Raw genomic sequence first — 19,066 nt, 5'->3', positions numbered from 1 at the left:
CAATGACTGGCTAGGAATGTTTATACAGTCACATGCTGTACAATGACTGGCTAGGAATGTTTATACAGTCATACAGTGCACAATGACTGGCTAGAAATGTTTATACAGTCACACGCTGCACAATGACTGGCTAGGAATGTTTATACTGTCACATGATGTACAGTGACTGGCTAGAAATGTTTATACTGTTACACGCTGCACAATGACTGGCTAGAAATGTTTATACAGTCACATGCTGTACAATGAGTGGCTAGAAATGTTTATACAGTCACATGCTGTACAATGACTGGCTAGGAATGTTTATACAGTCATACAGTGCACAATGACTGGCTAGAAATGTTTATACAGTCACACGCTGCACAATGACTGGCTAGAAATAGTTATACTGTTACACGCTGCACAATGACTGGCTAGAAATGTTTATACAGTCACAGTGCACAATGACTGGCTAGGAATGTTTATACTGTTACACGCTGCACAATGACTGGCTAGAAATGTTTATACAGTCACACGCTGCACAATGACTGGCTAGAAATGTTTATACAGTCACACGATGCACAATGACTGGCTAGAAATGTTTATACAGTCACATGCTGTACAATGACTGGCTAGGAATGTTTATACAGTCATACAGTGCACAATGACTGGCTAGAAATGTTTATACAGTCACACGCTGCACAATGACTGGCTAGGAATGTTTATACAGTCACACGCTGCACAATGACTGGCTAGAAATGTTTATACTGTCACATTCTGTACAATGACTGACTAGGAATGTTTATACAGTCATACAGAGCACAATGACTGGCTAGAAATGTTTATACAGTCACAGCTGCACAATGATTGGTTAGAAATGTTTATACTGTCACATGCTGCACAATGACTGGCTAGAAATGTTTATACTGTCACATGCTGTACAATGACTGGCTAGGAATGTTTATACAGTCATACAGTGCACAATGACTGGCTAGAAATGTTTGTCCTGTCACACAGTGCACAATGACTGGTTAGAAATGTTTATACAGTCACACAGTGCACAATGACTGGCTAGAAATGTTTATACAGTCACACAGTGCACAATGACTGGAAAGTAGGCATGCAACTAGCAGGGCTGGGAAATACAATCAGACACTGCAGTGCACAAACAAGCTATTTGTGGGACGTCTCCTATGTCATAAATTACCTCCTCTGGGTTTTTTTTATAGCTGATAAAATTAAATGCATAGCGTTATGCTTACCTGTGTATTTTCTTTTAATGCTTTATCTTGCTGCCAGGAAGCCACAGTCCCAGGAATGGAGAAATTAATATAATATTGCCATTTCAGCTCAGCAACGTAGCTGATTTTAATCACTACAGTTGACTTGGGTGGCAAATTTCCAACACTCACTGTGAAGACATCCTAAAAATAAGAATACAGAAAGGAATATAGCCTGCATTAGCACTGTGACTGCCCTTCAGCCTGTCCAGCTACTGCATTACACTTTTAAACACAAATTATTATAAAGGTATGATAATATGGTAAATCAGTGGGCTAGATGTACTAAGTGGCAGTTTTGACCCCGCAAAAATTCAATATTAAATGCAAAACCAGGCAGGCAAAACCCATCCGAGCTTGAGTGTTTGGCAGATGGGACAGTGGAACTGGAAATATATATGGAGATGACAGAAGACATGAGCTGGCGGATGCGTGTGGAGTGCACAGCCAGTGCAATGACTGGGAAAGTATTACAGCGTTAGTAAACCGGGACAAAGGCAAACTAGTCACTGCCACATTTATTTTTTTTTATTTTTTTTATAAAGACAATTTATTGGTTTTAACATTGGATAAACAATAAAGAAGGAACAGTAACATAGGGGCGGGAGCTAATTCCCGGCGCTATTCAACTGTCGGAGAATTGAATCGACCCCATAGTCACATGTTGGGCAGTACAAATGAAAAGTACATGGAAAGGATATACATGATCAATCTGAGCATACAAACCACTTTATCCAAGGCTTAGTAAATAGACCCCAATGTGCATCAGAATGATCATCAAAAATCAATTGACCTGTCTAAGGAGATACCATTGGGTTGATTCAAATACTTTTCGAATTTGTTGCTGTATGGCCAGGTTTAGCTGGGTAATGTGTGGTTCCCATTTTTTACAGAAGCGACACACACCCCTCTCAACATCTGGCAATGTGGCTAGGCGCTCAAAATATACGTATCATTTTTAACAGCATATCTTTAACTTGTGCGCGCGTGCAGAGAAAGGACACTGCTTCGCGGACACTGCAAATGGGCCCATAGCCCAAACCTTAATCCCAATGAAAACTAGTGGAATGACCTAAGGGGCGCTGTGCATTCGATATCTCCTGGCAACTTGATGGATTTTGTTCTTTTTTGCAGCATAATTCTGGAGCACATTTATTAAGCCTGGTGATGTGATAAAATGGAAGGTGATAAAGCACCAGCCAGTCAGCTGCGACCTGTCATTTTTCAAACCCAGCCTGTAACATGACAGTTAAGAGCTGATTGGCTGGTCCTTTACCTCCTTCCACTTTATCACTTCACCAGGCTTAATAAATCTGCCCCAGAATTACAAAGTCCAGAGGGTTTATTTACTAAGCCGCGGCTTCCCAGAGTTTATAAGCTTAAAATGGAAAAGGGCAGAGCATTTAAACAGGAAAACATAGGGTGTTTTGCTAGTGGCTAAGCCGCTACTTAGTAAATACCCCCCCCCCCCCCCACAAAGGCCCCAAGGTGTGCGCAGTCAATAGACACTTATTTTAAAAGTTCCACTTCAATAATAAAAAGATGCATCTCTAAACTAGTATTAGTTTAAGGAAACGCACACCTATGCAAGATATTAAAGTTTTCCACTTAAAAACTGCCTACTTGGTTTTCACTTGAACTTAGGAGCTGTTTTATCACCATTCTCACCTTAGGATGCGGATGGGATGAAATCGACCCAATTCGCACTGCGCTAATTGATTACATCACACGGATGTATCAATTATCGCATGCAGGTACAGAGCTTGCTCTGTCCCTCAGATGTCACTCCGCAGCATTATCAGGGTATTTTTCTTAAAAAATATCCCAATGTTCTGCTGTGCATGCACTGCCACCATTGCCGCTACCGCTGCATCGACACCCCCTCCCCCCCCCCAGCGCCACGGATCCCCCCTCCCCTGGCTGGAGCTCCTGGAGGGCTGCTGGTTGTCGGGGTTCCTGATGCTATGACCTCCAGTGCTGTAAAGTGAGCTGACGCTTTGCAGCATCACTTTACTGCACCGGGAGTCACAGGAGCAGCAGGGAGCCCCGATGACCAGCGGCCTGCACTGGAGAACCGGTCACCGGACCCTGGGGAAGTGAGTATGTTTTAGTCTTTTTTACACAGTGATCAGTTGGGATGTCCATCGGACACACAGAGCTGATCACATTGCTGGCTCCATGCACAGCTTTCTCTGCCCCGGTGTGCAGAAGTGCACAATCCGCAGTGAGTCCTGTGATTACACCAGCTGAAGCTGGCGTAAATATCACAGGGTTCACTGCGGTGTTTAGATATTTTTTATAGTAAATTCGGACAGATCCATTTTTCATTATAAGTATGGGAAATGCGATCTTGCTTACTAAAAAAAAGTGAATTAAAGGGTTTCCCCATTACTTTAGTAAAATAAATGGTTAATAAATATGCCCCTTTGGTTTAAAGGTCTCATTAAAGGTGGAAAGAGGTCATACTGTACATAATTGATTGATTTGTATTTCTTTCAGACTTTATACCTGCAATTTCAAGAAGGATATGCATACTTTATATATCCACTTTAGAGGATTGATGTATAAAGCAATAGAAGGAGTGGATAAGTGGACCAGTGGAGAGGTTAGCAACCAATTAGCTTTGTGGTAGCATTGGTGTTTCTACACTGCTCAAAAAAATAAAGGGAACACTAAAATAACACATCCTAGATCTGAATGATGAAATATTCTTATTAAATACTTTGTTCTTTACATAGTTGAATGTGCTGACAACAAAATCACACAAAAATTATCAATGGAAATCAAATTTCAAATTTATTAACCCATGGAGGCCTGGATTTGGAGTCACACTCAAAATTAAAGTGGAAAAACACACTACAGGCTGATCCAACTTTGATGCAATGTCCTTAAAACAAGTCAAAATGAGGCTCAGTAGTGTGTGTGGCCTCCATGTGCCTGTATGACCTCCCTACAACGCTTGGGCATGCTCCTGATGAGGTGGCAGATGGTCTCCTGAGGGATCTCCTCCCAGACCTGGACTAAAGCATCCGCCAACTCCTGGACAGTCTGTGGTGCAACGTGGCTTTGGTGGATGGAGCGAGACATGATGTCCCAGATGTGCTCAATTGGATTCAGGTCTGGGAAACGGGCGGGCCAGTCCATAGCATCAATGCCTTTGTCTTGCAGGAACTGCTGACACACTCCAGCCACATGAGGTCTAGCATTGTCTTGCATTAGGAGGAACCCAGGGCCAACCGCACCAGCATATGGTCTCACAAGGGGTCTGAGGATCTCATCTCGGTACCTAATGGCAGTCAGGCTACCTCTGGCGAGCACATGGAGCGCTATGCGGCCCCCCAAAGAAATGCCACCCCACACCATTACTGACCCACTGCCAAACCGGTCATGCTGGAGAATGTTGCAGTCAGCAGAATGTTCTCCTTGGCGTCTCCAGACTCTGTCACGTCTGTCACATGTGCTCAGTGAGAACCTGCTTTCATCTGTGAAGAGCACAGGGAGCCAGTGGCGAATTTGCCAATCTTGGTGTTCTCTGGAAAATGCCAAACCTCCTGCACTGTGTTGGGCTGTAAGCACAACCCCCACCTGTGGACGTCGGGCCCTCATACCACCCTCATGGAGTCTGTTTCTGATCGTTTGAGTAGACATATGCACATTTGTGGCTTGCTGGAGGTCATTTTGCAGGGCTCTGGCAGTGCTCCTCCTGTTCCTCCTTGCACAAAGGCGGAAGTAGCGGTCCTGCTGCTGGATTGTTGCCCTCCTACGGCCTCCTCCACGTTTCCTGATGTACTGGCCTGTCTCCTGGTAGCGCCTTCATGCTCTGGACACTACGCTGACAGACACAGCAAACCTTCTTGCCACAGCTCGCATTGATGTGCCATCCTGGATGAGCTGCACTACCTGAGCCATTTGTGTGTTGTAGACTCCGTCTCATGCTACCACTAGAGTGAAAGCACCGCCAGCTTTCAAAAGTGACCAAAACATCAGCCAGAAAGCATAGGAGCTGAGAAGTGGTCTGTGGTCACCACCTGCAGAACAACTCCTTTATTGGGGGTGTCTTGCTAATTGCCTATAATTTCCACCTGTTGTCTATTCCATTTGCACAACAGCATGTGAAATTGATTGTCAATCAGTGTTGCTTCCTAAGTGGACAGTTTGATTTCACAGAAGTGTGATTGACTTGGAGTTACATTGTGTTGTTTAAATGTTCCCTTTATTTTTTTGAGCAGTGTATAATGGGGGTAATTCCAAGTTGATCGCAGCAGGATTTTTGTTAGCAATTGGGCAAAACCATGTGCACTGCAGGGGAGCAGATATAACATGTGCAGAGAGAGTTAGATTTGGGTGGGGTGTGTTCAATCTGCAATCTAATTTGCAGTGTAAAAATAAAGCAGCTAGTATTTACCCTGCACAGAAACAAAATAACCCACCCAAATCTAACTCTTTCTGCACATGTTATATCTGCCTCCCCTGCAGTGCACATGGTTTTGCCCAATTGCTATCAAAAATCCTGCTGCGATCAACTTGGAATTACCCCCCATGGGTGCAACGTGTGCAGTGCAAACGGGCCCCTGGGTCCAGGGGGGGGGCCCACACCACACACACTGTTTTAATACTAACCTTTCTGGAGTCCCGTGTTGGGCACTGCAGCTGCAGCAATAAGCACAGTTAAAATGAGCACAGCGCATGCGCTGTAGTTAAATAAATCTGCAGAACATGGAAGGCGCCATGTTTCCGGAGACCTGCGCATGCGCAGTAGACTCCAGCAGGGGGATCACCCTGTGTCTGGACATGGGTCCCCTTCGCTGTTAAAATGCCCCTGAATCTACCATGAGATCTCTGTTCCTCATCTCTTGAAACCGTATGCTGAAAAGGTTGTGACTGCAGGATCATCAGCAGAAGTATTGGCCAGAATGATTGTTAGTGCCTTCACACTTCTAGATTCGTCAGAGATTGCAGCACGTCTCACAATATTTTAGGACTTCCATAAGACCAGATCAGCAGACGCAACTATTTTTACATGACCGTGGATGCATACACACTCTTACAAAATCTCACAAAGAGTTAGTGAATGTTATGATCCATCAGATAATTGTATAGGTGTGTACCCAACTTAACGGTAAAATATGGATGCTGCTACAATATAATAAGTTCTATTACTGGGGATCCAATGGATTTATCCACACTGTCTACATAAACAGTCAAAAGGTAGACACCATATGGTCGACATGCATTAGGTCAACATGGTCAAAAGGTCAACAGGTGAAAGGTAAACAGATTCAAAAAGTCAACATGACAATGCTCAACACACATATGGTCGACGCATGTTTTTGCAGTTTTTTCAACTTTGACTTGATTTACTATCCACGTGAACTACGATTGGGAATAGTAACCTGTGGCACGAGCAGTGGTAGCATACATGGTACCACTAATTTGGTACCTACCTACATATGGATAAAAATACACCCCCCCAAAAAAACAAAAAACCTGTGTCGATCTAATGACGGTCTATCTGTTTCATGTAGATCGCTTATACCACACCCCTATCAACGATCACCTGCAATGCTCTGTTATAATATACACATTTTTCTATAATGTATAAATATCTACATTTTAACTAGTTACTCTAGACAATGTAATTATCCTCACACCTGGCTAAGACAGTTGCTTTAACAAAGGGGAAACCCTTAACGCTCAGCCTGTGTTGCGTGTATCAGCCTGTATAGGCAGCAGGTGGTCTATTCATTATGAGTAGTGACTTTTATATCATACTGTAGGTCTTTAGAGTATCTAGACCACTAATCTGGTAAACCACTCAAGGTCTGCATGAAGCCCCAGGGTGCTGTGTTTTCAGTTATCTGCTCATACCCCAAATGCGACTACAAACGGCAGAATACAAATGTACTAAAGAAATAAATTGAGAGCTAAACCAACTGGTGCGTCTTGATCCATAAGATAAGCTCCATGACATTCGCTGATAGCAGCCCTGTACTCGCGGTGTGCCTGACGTTTCTCTTTAACCTGCGGGAAATTATGGTGATTGTCAGATTAATCAGAAACAACATGACACACATTGTATGATCAAAAACTAAATGGTTCACTCTACCTCTCCTATAATGTGTTTCCCATTGATAAATGCCTCAAACCCACATACAGCTGCTGTGCTGTCCAACGGGAAAACATATTTTGCTTCAATGGGGAAGGTGGACTCATTCTTATAAGTCTGGAATATCACCACCTATTGTAGAAGGAAGAGATTAGAAGGAATGAGAGATAAAGCTCGTTGTCCGCTAGAACCAAAAGCTTTTGTAGGCCATGTGTGTACCTGAGCTGCAAGGTCCATTAATCGAGCTTTGACGTGAATGCTCTCTAATGGAATTTGCTCCCCACCAATGCTCTGTAGACCACCTTTCTTGATCTCTTCTTCGGGTAGATCATCCAATGAAATGTCTATTGAAAAATAGAAACTTCTATTATGTGGCCAATTTAAGAACAACACATAGTTACTGACTAGAATATCACTGATTTTGGGGGTCACCAAGGATTACTTATTCCTTATATCCCACTATAACAAACATTAAAGGGTCTATTAACTAAGCCTTGGAGACAGATAAAGTATCAGCCAATCAGCTCATAACTGTCATGTACAGGCTGTATTTGAAAAATGAGAGTTAGGAGCTGGTTGGTTGGGACTTTGGGCCAGATGTACTAAGCCTTAAAAAGTGATAAAGTGGAGAGTGATAAACTCCTGTGAGGAGGAGTTGTGACCTGTGAGGAGGGGTGACGCAGAAGCTGTGACCCGGATCCAGAAGTGGTTGATGGGTGCACGTGTGTAAGAGTGGTGCCGGTGAGGGGGGGCCGGAGCGGGTGCCTGTGCTGGTCAGAGCAGGTGCCGGAGAGGGGCCAGAGCAGGTGCCGGAGAAGGGACAGAGTGGGCACCGGAGAGGGGGCCGGTGCTGAGAGGAGCTGAGCGGAGAATGCAGCAAGAGTAAGAGCTGCCGCTCTTTGTGAAAGTTTGTGTGAAGTGTTGCGACTTTGTGTGTGTATGAGTGGCTGCGTATTTGCCTTTGTGTGTGTGTGTGTGTGTGTGTGTGTGTGTGTGTGTGTGTGTGTGTGTGTGTGTAAGTAAGTGTATATGAGGAGCTGCGATTTGGTGTGTGAGTGTGTACTAGGTGCTGCCTGGTGACGATGCTGCGGCCATGCCGCAAATTGCGGGCCCCCAGCCTGCCTGAGGGGTCAGAGCCTACTGCTGCTGCCAGAAGGAGCTGCACAAGGGGGCTGGAGATTGCTGCTGCAGCTATCAGAGAAGCGTGACGGAGGGGGCCGGAGACTGCTGCCGTTGCTGCTGCTGCTACTTGAGGAGCTTGCTGCAGAGCCGGGGACTGCTGCGTAAAAGAAAAAGATCAGGGGGCGCACAAGGATAGATAAGTATAAGCTTAACTACATTACTGTATAAGTGACTGTTACTTTTATTTCTCTGTCCTCCTTCTGTATCTCCCCTTGTCCTTGACTGTATTGTTTTATCAATTACTGTTCTGTTGTTCAATATTACTGTTCTGTTGTTCAATATTACTGTTCTGTTGTTCAATTACTGTTCTGTTGTTGAATATATACTGTTCTGTTGTTGTTCTGTTGTTGAATATTGTTTCTTTTCACAGCTAGGCTGTATTGTATTGCATAGATTGAATTGTTGTTGTTTTTTTCTGAAGGTACCGGGGAGTTAGACTTCACAAACAAAATGGGTGGGGTCGTGATTGAGAATCTCACTCAGTGCATGTTGTGCATGATGTATGCGCACCTGGAGCACTCATCCCAGTGTGAAAACATCTGCGCGAGGTATGTGCGAACGGCTGCCCTGGAAGCCCAGGTAACTGATCTAGAGCAAACCGTTACAAGACTGAGGGTTATTCACAATCTCGAACGAAGATTAGATGGAACGGTGGAGGAGTTGCAGGGGGGGACACTGGTAGATGAGAACAACCAGGTAGCCAGCTTGGTCACAGTTAGAAGGAAGAAAAAGAGGGGGAGGCACGACATCTCTGAACTACCAAACCCCAATACATTTGCCCGATTGGACGAAGGTTCTGAGGATGGTAGTGAGGAAATGACGGAGCTGGAGGAGACTGTTCCCTCTAGCAACTGGAGGAATGGTCCCTTCAGCACAGATGGGACAAAAGAAAATTAGGTACCTAGTCAGATTGTGGTGGCAGGGGAATCTATTATAAGGAAGACAGACAGGGCAATCGGGTGTGGTATTGAAGGTCGACAGTAACTAGGTCGACAATGTCTAGGTCGACCACTATTGGTCGACATTAATTAGGTCGACAGGGTGTCTAGGTCGACAGGGTCTTTAGGTCGACATGTTCTAGGTTGACAGGTCAAAAGGTCGACATGAGTTTTTTATGTTTTTTTGGTGTAGTTTTCTTCGTAGAGTGACCGGGAAACCCAATTAGTGCACCGTGTCCCCTCGCATGGCTCGCTTTGCTCGCCATTCCAATCGTACCATTCCAATCGTAGTTCACGTGGATCGTTAAGTATGAAAAGGTTCAAAAAAAGAAAAAAATTGTGAAAAACTCACGTCGACCTTTTGACCTGTCGACCTAGAACATGTCGACCTGAAGACCCTGTCGACCTAGACACCCTGTCAACCTAGTTACTGTCGACCAATAGTGGTCGACCTAGACATTGTCGACCTAGTTACTGTCGACTTCGAGACCGGATCCCCACCTGAATGAGGAGAGGGCAGCAGTGCTGGGGGGAAGGACGGTTAGAAGGTTGGAGGAGTTTATAAACTAGGTGCCTGGGGTGAGGGTTTAGCTAGAAACTACAGGTGATGCAGTGAGAATAATGAAGATGGAGGTAGTGAACGAAATGGGGGTGGAGAAGGGGGGAGGGAAAGAGCAGCCGGCAAGGGTATTAACATGGGTACTAACAAGGGTATTAACAAAGGTTTTGCCAAAACACTAACGACGATTATGGGTCATCATTGCTACATATAGAAAATGATGTCCCTTGCACAAGGGGAAATACTTATTTTAATTGTGTGTATGTAAACGCTAGAAGCCTTACAGGTAAAAAGGGGGAACTAGAAGTCCTTGCAGCAAGCAAAGAGTATGATATTATAGGCATTACTGAAACTTGGTGGGACGAATCTCATGATTGGACAGTCAATCTAGGGGGTTATACGCTGTTCAGGAGAGATAGATTAAATATTCGGGGTGGAGGGGTATGTCTTTACATAAAGCCGTTTTTAAAACATGATATACGGAAAGATATTCACGAGGGGACTATAAATACTGTTGAGTCGTTATGGGTAAAAATTGCATGTGGAGGAAAGGGAACAAAAAATATACGTTATGGTAAGAACTTACCGTTGATAATGGTATTTCTCCTAAGTCCACAGGATCCACAAGATAACAATGGGATATGATGAAGCGACAGCGGATTTGCACGAATCTGTAAAAGCTTTTTCGGCCTCCCAGCATGCAACGGGCCCGTCCATATATCCCCACCTCCTTGCTAAGGCAAATTAGTTGTATTCCAAAGCTCAAGGCAGGAGCATCATAGATAGCCCTAATCAGGCGATAAGAACACACATGCACACCCTTCCGTACAAGAAGGAAGAGGATAGTGAGTAAAAGGATCCCAAATCAGGTGCGTCAGGGTGGGATCCCTATGGATCCTGTGGACTTAGGAGAAATACCGTTATCAACGGTAATTTCTTACCATAACGTATATTTCTCCGGCAGGGTCCACAGGGTATCCACAGGATAACAATGGGATTTCCCAAAGCAATTTAGTAGTGGGGATGCTCCTGATTGGACAGGAGAATCCTTCACCCGAATTCAGCGTCATGAGAGTCAAGGGTATCCAAGGCATAATGTCTAATGAATGTGTTAATGGAAGACCATGTGGCTGCCTTACATATCTGTTCTGCTGAAGCACCACATTGTGTTGCCCATGATGGACCTACCTTACGAGTAGAATGAGCAGAGACATTATCCGGAACAGGGAGATCAGCCTGAGAATATGCTTCTGAAATCGTCATCGAAGCCATCTTGCCAGTGTCTGCTTATTAGCAGGCCATCCTCTCTTGTGAAATCCGTAGAGAATGAAGAGAGAATATGTCTTTCTGATGGCACTGGTACGATCCACGTAGATCCTTAATGCATGGACCACGTCCAGCGATGCATCTCCCGCAGAAAGGCCCGGTACCTGGAAAGCCGGGACTACAATTTCTTCATTAAGGTGGAATTCAGACACCACATTCGGAAGATACCCAGATCTAGTTCTGAGAACTGCTTTATCTGGATAAAAAATCAGAAATGGGGAACGACACAATAATGCCCTTAAATCTGATACTCTTCTAGCTGACGCCATAGCCAGTAGAAAGAGAACTTTAGCTGTCAACCATTGAAGATCCACTTTATTAAGTGGTTCAAAAGGGGCAACTTGAAGGGCTTTCAAGACTATACTTAAGTCCCAAGGCACTGTAGGAGGAACAAAAGGAGGTTGAATGCGCAGCATTCCCTGGAAAAAAGTACGCAAATCCTGTAAATTGGCAGTTTTCTTTTGGAACCATACAGTCAATGCCAACACTTGCACTCTCAAGGAAGCCACCTTCAAACCTTTATCCATTCCTGCCTGAAGGAATGCTAAGACCCTGGAAACTCTGAAAGACTTAGGGTCCATTTTCCGTTCACTGCACCAATGAATATAGGTTTGCAATATTCGGTGATAAATGCGAGCTGAGGAAGGTTTCCTTGCTCTGAGCATAGTTTGAATTACCTGTTGTGAGAATCCTCTTGACTTCAGGATAGAGGTTTCAAGAGCCACACCGTCAAAGACAGTCGATCCAGATGTCTGTGATAACAACGACCCTGCATCAGTAGATCTGGACGTTGAGGGAGCAGACGTGGAACATCCATCGACATCCTCTGCAGATCTGTGCACCAATGTCTTCTGGGCCTATTAGTATCACAGCACCTTTCCCTTGCTTTATCGTTCTCACCACCCTGGGTAATAGGGTGATTGGAGGAAACACATAAGCCAGATGAAAGTCCCATCTCACCGACAGTGCATCCACAAAGATCGCTCTGTTCTTGCCCTGTATGCGAGAACTTTGTTGTTCAGACGGGACGCCATGAGATCTATCTCTGGCAACCCCCACTTGTCTACTAGAGTCTGGAAGACCTCCGGTTGTAGAGACCATTCGCTTGCCTGAATGGCGTGTCAACTGAGAAAGTCCGCTTCCCAGTTTAGGACTCCCGGAATGAACACTGCGGACAAGGCTGGATGATGAAGTTCTGCCCACTTTAGTATGTGACTTACCTCCTTCATCGCTTTTCTGCTGCGAATTCCTCCTTGATGGTTGAGGTACGCTACTGCCGTTGCATTGTCTGACCGGATCTGGATTGGTTTTCCTTGCAGAATGTCCTTTGCCTGAATCAGTGCCATGTATATGGCCCGAAGTTCCAATATGTTTATTGGCAGGCAACTTTCTTCCTTAGTTCATTGCCCCTGAAAACACAACCTTCCTGACACTGCTCCCCAGCCCTAGAGACTGGCATCTGTCGTCAGAATTTCCCAGTCTGATATCCAAAGGGGTCTCCCCTTGTCTAGATGGTATGTCTGCAGCCACAAGGCTAAAGACCTTCTTACTTCTATCATAAGAGAAATGGTCTGTGTTTTTATCGTCTGATGCAACCCATTCCATTTGGCAAGAATCAGACGCTGCAGAGGCCTTCAGTGGAATTGTGCATACTCCACCATGTCGAACGTTGATACCATCAAACCCATCACCTGCATTGCTGCGTGAATGGATACCTTTTGACTGTGTAATAAGTCCTGAATCCTTGACTTGACCTTGGATATCTTGTTCAGAGGCAAACTTACTCTCTGAAGACCTGAATCCAGTACAGACTCCAAGCGAGTCATCCGTTTTGACGGAACCAGAGACGATTTTGCCCAGTTTATGAGCCACCAGTGGTTCTGCAGACACGTTATTGTCTGTCGCAGATGACATAAGAGCAAATCCTGCGTCTGCGCCAGGATTAAAAGATCGTCGAGGTATGGAAAAATTCTTATCCCCTGTTGGCGGAGATAAGCTGCCATTACCACCATAATCTTGGTAAATACTCTGGGAGCTGTGGCTAACCCAAAAGGTAGGGCCTGGAACTGAAAATGCTGTTGGAGGATAGCAAACCTGAGATAGCAATGATGGGACAGTGCTATAGGAATATGTAGGTAAGCATCCTGTATATCTAGGGATACCATATAATCCCGTGGTTCCATGGCCAAAATTATGGAACGTAACGTCTCCATGTTAAACCGAGGTACCCAAATGTATTTGTTCAGTACTTTGAGATTGAGAATGGGCCGAAAAGACACATTTGGCTTCTAAACTAAAAACAGGTTGGAGTAAAAACCCTGTCCCCGTTGTGCATGAGGAACTGGAATGACTACTCCTGAGTGAAGCCATTTCTGAACTGCCTCTAACAAAGCCCTGGCCTTCGTCTCTACCCGAGACGGGCTGGTACAAAAAAACCTTTGAGCAGGGTGCTTCTTGAAGGTAAAAGCATAACCTAGAGATACCGCTTCCTGCACCCAGGCATCTGTTGTAGACTGCTGCCAGATCTGTGCAAACTGAAGAAGAAGTCGGCCCCCCACCCTGGGGTCACCCAGGTGGAAGCCCACACCATCAGGCTGATGGTTTATTATCGGTCTTCCCAACCGGTCCTCTGGTAGCCCAATGCTTTTTAGTCTTACCAGACTTGTTGTATTGGGCCTGCTTGCCATCACTTTTTCCTTTAGCTTTTCCTTGAGACCGAAAGGGCCTAAAAGCCGGAACTTTAGGTTTGAAATTGTATGTGGAAGGGAACTTGACCTTCTTGGAGTCTGCTTCTGACTCCAGAATATCTGTCAATTCTTTACCAAAAGGAATATCTCCATAAAAAGGTAACGATTCCAAAACCTTCTTATATTCTGAATCAGCTTTCCACGTACCTAGCCAAACTGTTCTGTGAGCAGCTATTGTTGAAGCTGATGCCCTGGAGGCAATAGTACCCATATCCAATGCTGCTTCTTCCAGGAACATTGCAGCCTGTTTTATATGAGCTATATGAGATTTTTGCTCTCCAGAAGCTATAGAAAAATCTCCCTCCAATGCATCAGCCCAGGCAGCCATTGCCTTTGCCATCCAAGCTGAAGCCATGGCTGGCCTTATGACTGCCCCAGACAGGGAAAAAATGTTTTTTTAGAAAACCATCCACTCTCCTCCCCATGACATCATTTAATGACGTTGAAGGCAAAGGTAATGTAGATTTTCGCACTAATCGAATTACGTGCGTATCTACTTTAGGAGCCACCTCCCTTTTTAAACAATCTCCACCAGGAAGAGGATAATTGGAATTCCATTTCTTAGGAATTCTAAACTTCTTACTGGGCGTAGCCCAAGCCTCTTCCATCATTTCCATCAGCTGATCTGACCCTGGAAACTCAGTTTTAACTGTTTTGGACGTTTAAACACAGGTGCCTTGGTTTTTAACACAGGCTCTGCTGAATCCTCTAGGGATAGAATGGCTTTCATTGCTTTAATTAACTCAGCTATATCCACTGAGCTGAGACCTTCCTCCTCCTCTTCGTATCCTGAAGTAGAATTAATTGAGCTTTCATCTTCTGATGAATCCTCATCTGAATCATGTGTAGCCTGTGAAGGTGAAAATTTAATTACCACCGGTTTATCAGCTTGTTTCTTTTGAGAAGCTGCTGCTGGAAGTGATACACCATAGGTGGGGAGCCTCATGTAAGGGTTAATAGTGTAACCTATCCCTGGTACAGGAGTTGGAGGAATTATCCATTCAGCTATACTGGATAAAGTCTGTGCAAACATAGCCCAAGGTGGATCCATCTGTATCTGAATCTGCCTTGTATTTTTCATTAACCCCTGATGAAAGCTAAAACAATTTGCACACAAACCACCCTGAACCAGATCCTGAGAGGATAACACATTTTTCCCAAGACAAACTGTTGCTGTGAGTGTACCTTCCTCACCTTTGCCGCTCTTAGACATGATAAATAATCAACACTTCCACAGTGTACAACACAATTTGTGACTGCAATCACTTTAACTTTCTTAAAGTGATATACAATCCGACCCTACCCATGCACCGGCATTGAGGATCGGAATAAAAACTGACAGAAATAAAGTCAGCAATCACACTAGCAGTCAATCACATGTTATACATTAGTATATTAAGCAATTTGAGCACATCATCAACTACAACTACATTTTAAGTATGTAGGAGAACATATTACTGCATCATGTTTAAACAGATCTAACGTATTCAGACGCAAATGCGAAAGAAACAACAGTAAATGTATACAGACTCATATGCAATAGGCACTTATCTAACTATTCGTACTCAAAAGGTAGATAGAGACTTAGTGCTGTATAACCCGTACTCAGTAGAGTGGGATACAGGGAGACTCACCTCCTTTCCAGGACCGATCAATATGTTAGCGTACGCTGAGTGGTTTCAGACGCTACTAGTGTACACTGCCGCTCCATGAATCTATAGTGAACACAGACACTCAGTGAACACGGACGAACCAGTCACACAGCCGCCTATGCTGCGACTGGGTCCGATACGTATACAGCATCTGGGATGGAAGCGGGAAACAGTTCATGGCAGGAGACTCAAAGGAAATTGGTCATGAACCGGGGAGAGGGGCGATCAGGAGAGCGTCTGACTCCCCACTGCTGACATCAACCCTAGGGATTACGGCCTCATACTAATCCTGGAGCCTCTGATCCCTAAGGCCTAGCGCTGGTGCACCCGAGGTGGCAGCCGCGTCAGCAACTGTCTGGTGGTCTCCTTCCCAAAACAGTGCGGCTGTGTCCGTATTTCCCTTCTAAGCGGAATCAATGCCTTACTTTCTCCCCATGCTCCGGCCACAGCCTGGTAATGTCTGCTGGACCTGTTAGTATATCTGACACCCGCCAAAACATCAATGTACTCATGGGTAAGCATTGTCGCGACCAGGCATAGAGTTGTTGGAGCAACTCTTTCTAAGGTACGTATAAGATACTGTTTAGAAAGATCACTCAAAAAAATAGTAAGACTATAAAAATAAAATAAGAAAGCTTAGGGCTGCTTAGAACTAGCAGCCCTCTGACCATGGTCCGGCTCCTGCCGCACCAAACAAAAAACTGATTTGCCTGAGCAAGGAGGCGGGGATATATGGACGGGCCTGTTGCATGCAGGGAGGTCGGAAAAGCTTTGACCGATTGGTGCAAATCCGCTGTCGCTTCATCATATCCCATTGTTATTCTGTGGATAACCTGTGGACCCTGCCGGAGAAAGATAGTATTGGGACTGTGCTACAAGCCACCTGGTATTAATGTGTCTGATGAGGAAATGTTACTGAAGCTGAAGCAAACTGAAAAAGCAGCAGGAGTAGGAAACGTAATAGTGATGGGAGATTTTAACTCTCCGGAGATAAACTGGACAAATGATTCATGTAATACTGCTGGGGATAATATGTTTTTAAACTAGGTACAATGCAATCTTAGACCTGGTATTAACTAACAATGGGTAATTGATATAAAATATTATAGTAGGGGAGCCCATGGGAAACAGTGACCACAATATAGTCACATTCAATATCAGTTTTCATAATCAGTCCTATATTGGCTCAACTAGGACTCTAAATGTTAGCAAAGCCAACTTTGACATGATGAGGAAAGCTTTAAAGGACAATGAATTGTAAATTTTGTTTCAAGGAAAAAATACTACGGAGAAATGGGAGGTATTAAAATCACTGCTCGTTAGTAATGCTCCCAAATTTAATCCCATGGGCAGCAAACAAAGGACTAAAAATGCAAAACCAATGGGGCTTTATAAAAAGATTAAAGAACTAATGGGCAAAAAAAGGTGAGCATTCAAAAAATACAAATCAGACGGGAATGCGGAGTCATTCCAGCACTATAAGGATTGTATGCAAAAAAGAAATAGAAGTGTCTAAAGTAGAAACTGAAAAACTAGTAGCAAAGGAAAGCAAATCAAACCCCCAATTATTATTTTTTAAAATATATCAACATCGGCGTGGCCTGGCAGGCAGGCTAGAAGGACGTGCCTGAGAACAGCTCCTGGCACCAGAGCCGAAAATAGCTGAAATCGCCCTCTATCTGGCCCATATTCCGGCCCATTCAACACCTGCTGCCCTAAATAATCCCCCCTGCACCCGATACGCCGAGTCCCGGAGCCGGAGGAGGCCTCCTGCCTCCTTGCGGGTTGGGGCCTAGGTGCCGAGCATAAGCCGGGGGCTAGATTTCGGAGGAGACCCCGCTCGTGGTGGACTGTGGCTGCGGGACCTGCCGGGAAATACCGAGACCCAGCTATCCACACTGCAACCTCACCAGCGGACTCCGCAAGCGCAGTGCCCCGTTCACGTCCGGCGGAGAGTGGGACCGGGTGCGGGCGGCTGCCTGCACGGAGCTCTGAGGTTGCCGGGACGACCGCCGTGATCCGCCGGAGGCCGGCGGCAGGCCCCTCCATCGAGTGACAGACGTCGGCGGCGGCTCTCCCCGCTACGCCGGAGCCGCCTGCACTACTTATCCCCATACCCGGCGGTGCCCCTCACGAAGGCCTGCGGGGGACAGTTTGGCTGCTGGCGGCCATCTTGGATCGGGAGCTCGGGACACGGGTGCGGCTCTCGGCGGCCGAAGGTGAGACTGGGGGACCCTGTGTGTCGGCTGGACCGCAGATAGGAGCCCCCCTCTGTTGATCCCTGTAGTGTGCCCCAATTATACATCCTTGACCTGCAGGAATAGAATGGGATGTCCGTTGAGCCCGGAGTTCCTCGCCCGACAGTACCTCACTACCCCCCACCACATGTTCACTAGAGCAGCCCAGCCCACCCAGGCTTACAGTAAATAAGCCCAGAAAGGACCCTCTGGCCCTGACTCTTAACCATCGCAGAGTATTTCACCACAAATATCATTTATCATTTACTCTACTCTGCTTCACCTATGATATATGAGCCTGGAGCTCCACCTGCTGGCGGCCCTCATATCTGATCCCAGCTGCAGGCTGAGTACCCTATCTCGCATAATGTGATTCATCAGAATATGCCCTGAGTCTCGGGATCGCTTATGTCATAATATTGAAGCTGCTCCGTCCCCGCCACCGGGACCTTCTCAAACACACTGATGCAGTGATTTTCTCTAACCAACATATACACATGCATGCGCAACATGTCTAAAGGCAACAAAAAGCAACAGAGGGCAACGGCGACCCCGAGCCTGAAAAAATTTGCCTACTCAAATACCAAAACATCAGGTCAAGAGGCTACGGCACACCTTGATGTCTCGGACTCGGAGGACTCCGACCATTCTCCTCTGACCCGAAAGGATCTCCACCTGCTTTTCCGCGAAATCAAGGAGACAAGGAAATCTGTACAGGCGGTACAGGCGGAGGTTCATACCGCTATTACCTCTCTTAAAGCCGACATCACAGACCTGGGGGACAGGACGGACCACTTGGAGTCCAAAATGGACGAAGTGGTCGCTTTTCAGCAGGGGGTGGAGGATGATGTCCATACCCTGAGACAAGAAATGCGCCTAATCCTGGAACACCAGGAGGACCAGGATAATCGGGCGCGCCGGAATAATCTTCGCATCAGGGGGATCCCCGAGGAAGTTGATATGACATCCCTCCCAGGCTTCCTCAGGAAATTGTTTGTTCATCTCTCGCCCTCAACTCCGGAAGATCAGTTTCTGCTGGATAGGGCCCACAGGGCTCTTCGCC

General features: G+C 45.6%; 1 protein-coding gene across 3 annotated transcripts in view; it reads right to left on the bottom strand.

The window, feature by feature from the left end:
- Positions 1-19,066, bottom strand: part of PARP4 (poly(ADP-ribose) polymerase family member 4) — a 281,821-nt gene that overhangs the window by 165,755 nt on the left and 97,000 nt on the right. For all 3 annotated transcript variants that reach the window (XM_063951625.1, XM_063951623.1, XM_063951624.1), the window contains exons 15-18: positions 7,582-7,706; positions 7,363-7,494; positions 7,191-7,277; positions 1,239-1,400 (exon numbers count right to left, since the gene is read on the bottom strand). In XM_063951625.1, the coding sequence (XP_063807695.1) occupies positions 1,239-1,400; positions 7,191-7,277; positions 7,363-7,494; positions 7,582-7,706 (506 nt within the window). The remainder of the gene's footprint in view (positions 1-1,238; positions 1,401-7,190; positions 7,278-7,362; positions 7,495-7,581; positions 7,707-19,066) is intronic.

The sequence above is a fragment of the Pseudophryne corroboree genome, chromosome 2 (genome assembly GCF_028390025.1).
Source record: "Pseudophryne corroboree isolate aPseCor3 chromosome 2, aPseCor3.hap2, whole genome shotgun sequence".
NCBI classification, from domain to species: domain Eukaryota; kingdom Metazoa; phylum Chordata; class Amphibia; order Anura; family Myobatrachidae; genus Pseudophryne; species Pseudophryne corroboree.
This window is presented reverse-complemented; position numbering and strand designations above follow the sequence as displayed.